This window comes from Benincasa hispida, chromosome 9, assembly GCF_027475165.1.
Source record: "Benincasa hispida cultivar pf3 chromosome 9, pf3_genome.v1.1, whole genome shotgun sequence".
In the NCBI taxonomy this organism is placed as follows: domain Eukaryota; kingdom Viridiplantae; phylum Streptophyta; class Magnoliopsida; order Cucurbitales; family Cucurbitaceae; genus Benincasa; species Benincasa hispida.
The window spans coordinates 15619748-15623785 of NC_143486.1; the positions used below are offsets into that span (position 1 = coordinate 15619748).

General features: G+C 33.7%; 1 protein-coding gene across 1 annotated transcript; it reads left to right on the forward strand.

Annotated features, from left to right (window-relative positions):
- Window positions 1-1166: 1166 nt before the first annotated feature.
- On the forward strand, window positions 1167-3651 carry LOC120085359 (2,3-bisphosphoglycerate-dependent phosphoglycerate mutase). The gene is made up of 3 exons (XM_039041303.2): window positions 1167-1358; window positions 1465-1517; window positions 3305-3651. The coding sequence occupies exons 1-3, from the start codon at window positions 1268-1270 to the stop codon at window positions 3446-3448; spliced, it is 288 nt and encodes a 95-aa protein (XP_038897231.1). The 5' UTR covers window positions 1167-1267; the 3' UTR covers window positions 3449-3651.
- Window positions 3652-4038: the final 387 nt, after the last annotated feature.

The window sequence follows — 4038 nt, forward strand, 5'->3', positions numbered from 1 at the left end:
TATGATAAATAAAATGTAAGAATTGATACTTGGAACGCGTAAGGAAATCCTGGCAGATTGTACTTCAGCACATAATTTTTTTTTTTTTTTTTCACTTTCTCCTTGTACAAGCTGACCTTGTCTTTTAACGCTTTTTTTGGACCATTGAAGGTTCTCTTCCATAAAATATGTCCCCAATTTAAGTTGTTGAAGTATTCAAGGTCCTCCACGTCATCCAACAATGATTTATCAATACTATTTTTTGTCTTGTTTTTTCCTATCAACCCCAATTCATAATAATACACAGGACTAACTTTCACTGCCTCTAAGTCATTTTCAAACTCTTAACGCCTTATAACGTTCTTCACATTTGGTGAGATGCACTTCCATTGCCATTAAATTATTGGAGTATTTCAATCATAGTGATTTTGTCACTTTAACATACGAACCAGTTTAGTAGGTGACCGTCAGAATCCCGTCACCAATAGGAAATCTTCCTTAAAAAATTCAACGATCATCCCATCCAAGTCAAAGCTCAGAAATCAGGCCCACTACTTTCCACCTCCCTCAATAAAATATGGTGGGCTAGCGGGCTATTGAAGACTATGTCCATTTTCACAAATTTTCTAAATACAATCCTCCTAAACATTTGAAGTTGCCTCTTTGTAAGTTTCCCTTTGATTATCTTATTTGCGATCCCAATGTGAGATGAAAGACTTATAGCCTATCCAGGAAAATAATCCTTTATAGCAATTTTAAGATTAGTTATTATAACTACATGTAAAAGAAAAAATAGAATTATAGAAAAAAAAAAAAAGGAACAAAAATCACATTATCTTGCATTATGTAAAAATTTCGTTTCAAGCTTTTACACCTGTCTGATAAAGAACGAGAGAAAGGCGTCTAAAACGAGAGGAATGCAGAGAATCCAGATCGAGCACGTGCTATGGACGTTTTAACGAGAGGAAAGTATGAGAGGAAGGAGTCCAAAATGAGAGGAATGATTGGGCGTTTTAGGGACTAAACAAATATTCCACATGCGACTGACGTCATTAGAATGTCAAATTTCAAGTGTTCTTTAAAGATGAGGTAAATTTCGAATGGATCTCAAAATTTGACCGATCCGTACAAATTTCCCACAGGATTCCCGTAAGTTTATAGGAATAAAAGTTGAACATTTACTTTTAAAAAGATATCTCTCCTTTCGAAGAAACCATCTAAAAGAAAGAGCGCAGGTTTATCTCATAAACCCTAATCCTACTTTGCAGAAGATTTTCGGAGGAAGAAGATGACTCAGAAAGCAAACCTATTCAAAGGTCAACAGAAGAGGAAAACCATTCCTCCCAATCGCCATGGCAAAATCCCCCAGACTCGTAAAGGTATCTCTATCTTCTCTTTTCCCCCTTCCCCGCTTTCATATTCTGCATTTACGCGTAAATATTACGATTTCTCCTCCTCCGTATTCATTCGGCGTTTTCTTTCCAGGGAAAAGATTTGTGAAGCCATCAAAGACCACCAAAGAGATGGAAACAGATCGGGTACGTGTTCTCTTTTCGTGCTTGTCCGGTAATTTATATGGAATTTAGTAATCATGAGAGTAGAAACTTATGCTGATAACTTGTCTTGTTGCGATTGTTCGTATTTTTAATGTTTCGAATGCGATTTTCTAGCTTCTGTAGTGTTATACTAGATGAAGTGACCATCTATTGTTAAATACTGTTCGAAAAATTTGGATTAAGGTGCAACCGGAGTTAAGATATCGAAATAGTTAGGGGTTGTGTGTACGGTAAATGTTGCATAGCTTTGCTAGTTCGCAATTCGGGTGAACTATTTCAATCATCCATTGTTTTGGTTAGCTGAGAACAGTTCTGAACTTCCTTTGCCTTTTCATTGCTGATAATGGATTTTGTGCATGGTTCTTAAGTCCCCTTCTCTTGGCAGAACTTGGTAGTTGATAGTCCTCAGTTAATTTCAAATTTCACTTTGACATCATTGTTTGAAATTGTAACATGACTGCTAGACGTTTGTGTTTCTACGTTTGCTGTATATATGCATTCAGGCATTTAATATTGGTCGTGATTAGTATCTTCTCTTTGATTGTGTTGGAGTAGTCATTGGTGTAAAAATTCTATTGGCAAATGAAAAATTGTAATTTACAAAAGAGGAAGGGGAACTACTCAACTTCCTCCCTTCTCTTGTTAATGAAAGTCATGTTTCTTAAGAAAAAGAACTTTGGGCTCTAAGAATATGTATCTGTAGCAATTATCACCTTAAAAATCTATTTAGAAATATATCCGAACAATTTTTGTCTGCACTACATCTTAATGGAAGGATTACTTGAATGATGAGAGGCAGTTTCCTGCTTTTGTAGGAATGGTTTTTTGTGCATTTATAGGATCTCTATATCGTTTGACAGAAAAAGTTCTAAGAAATTAAGAAACATTGTGCAAGGCCAAAGAGAGGAGTTTTTTTGGGTTTGAATGAAAAATTGATTTCTAAATAATGAGATGGTTGGTAGACTGAGATTCCGTACAGTATAAATGCTTTTATCAAGCTCTTGATCCGAATGGAGTCGGTTTTGTTTATTCATTTGAAATTTCCTTGGTATGAATTAGTTTTTAAAAAATATTTAGATGCTCCCTGGGTTTTACCTATCATTCCAAGGTAAAATAACTGCCACATGGTCGTTTTTGTTTTTTTTTTTTTTTTTAATCTGATATCGGCACACTAGTCAAAGTTTCAAACTTAAACTTTGGGTTTTTTTTTTTTTTTAAAATTTATAAGACGGCATCTATGAGTATAAGCATGCCAAACATTGTTCTTGTTGTGATGTTTGTGCTCACCTTCAATTTCTCTTGTATCTTTCTTTGTGTAAGGCTCCTTCCAAAAAGAAGGGTAAATTTCCTAGTATATGGGAGCATAAATTCTTAATAGAGAAAAAAAGAAGACTCGTTTGCAACTCCTTGGTTTGTCTCCCTTTCTTCAAACTAGTCATGCTAATGGAAGGTTTTATTTCTTATCAAAGTTCTTTCCCTGTTTTATGGTCGAAATTAGTATCGAATGGTTGGTAATTATTCTGGTATTTGTACAATGCTATAATGTTTTGGTGTATTCTTCTTGATTATTTATTTATTATTATTATTTTTGGAATTGAATAGATTAGGTTGTCTTAGTAATTGTATAGAACCCATTATGCATCCTGTTCCATATGTAATGGAGTCCCAAGATTTATACTACTTTTACCCTTTCCTGTGGAGAATTTTCACATTTCATGAACTTTTCCTCCATTACTGATAATCTCGACATTCTGGGAAAAAAACAACAGGAAGTGAGCAAGTTCATAAATTACTGCAACGAAACGAAGGCGGCTACTTTAGCGAACAAGGAAGGTGGGCAGCTGAGTATTGTGAAAACTCCGTCAGATACTGGTAATAGCAATGCAAAGAAAGAAAAGAAAGAGAAAGAGTAGAGGGGGATTCAGACGTTACAATATTGTGAAATTATTTGTGATGTTATTTCTTTCCCTTTCCTTTTTTCATCCATTTTTTTCTACCCTGTTGAGAAGGTGAAAATTTTGAATTGGGTTCGTGTTCTAAAGCAACTCTCAATTTTGTTAGGAGTAATCTGTTACTACTACATTTATATATAATATTTTTGTTTTTACTTTTGTAAGAATAGCTTATGCAAAAGTCGACAAAAAAAAAAAATCAAATTAAAAATTTGGTCACTAGTATATATGCTAAGTTAAATTCCAACCCTGTATAGTTTGAATAAGTACCATTTATCAGGTTCAATCAATTCTCAAACTTTGAAACCATTGGAACTAAATTTTAACTTCCTTCCATAATTGTAATTTAACCAAAAAGAGAGAAAAAATCGTATTTGATCAAACTTTAAATTTGCTGTAAAGTACATATTTCATGAGAATATGATTTTCATATTTGACCAATCTTTTAATTTGCTGTAATGTGCATATTTCATGAGATTTAACAAATAATTTTGTGAAAATCAATTAAGCATTGAAAAGGGGTCTTTTGACACTTTTTAATATACTATCTC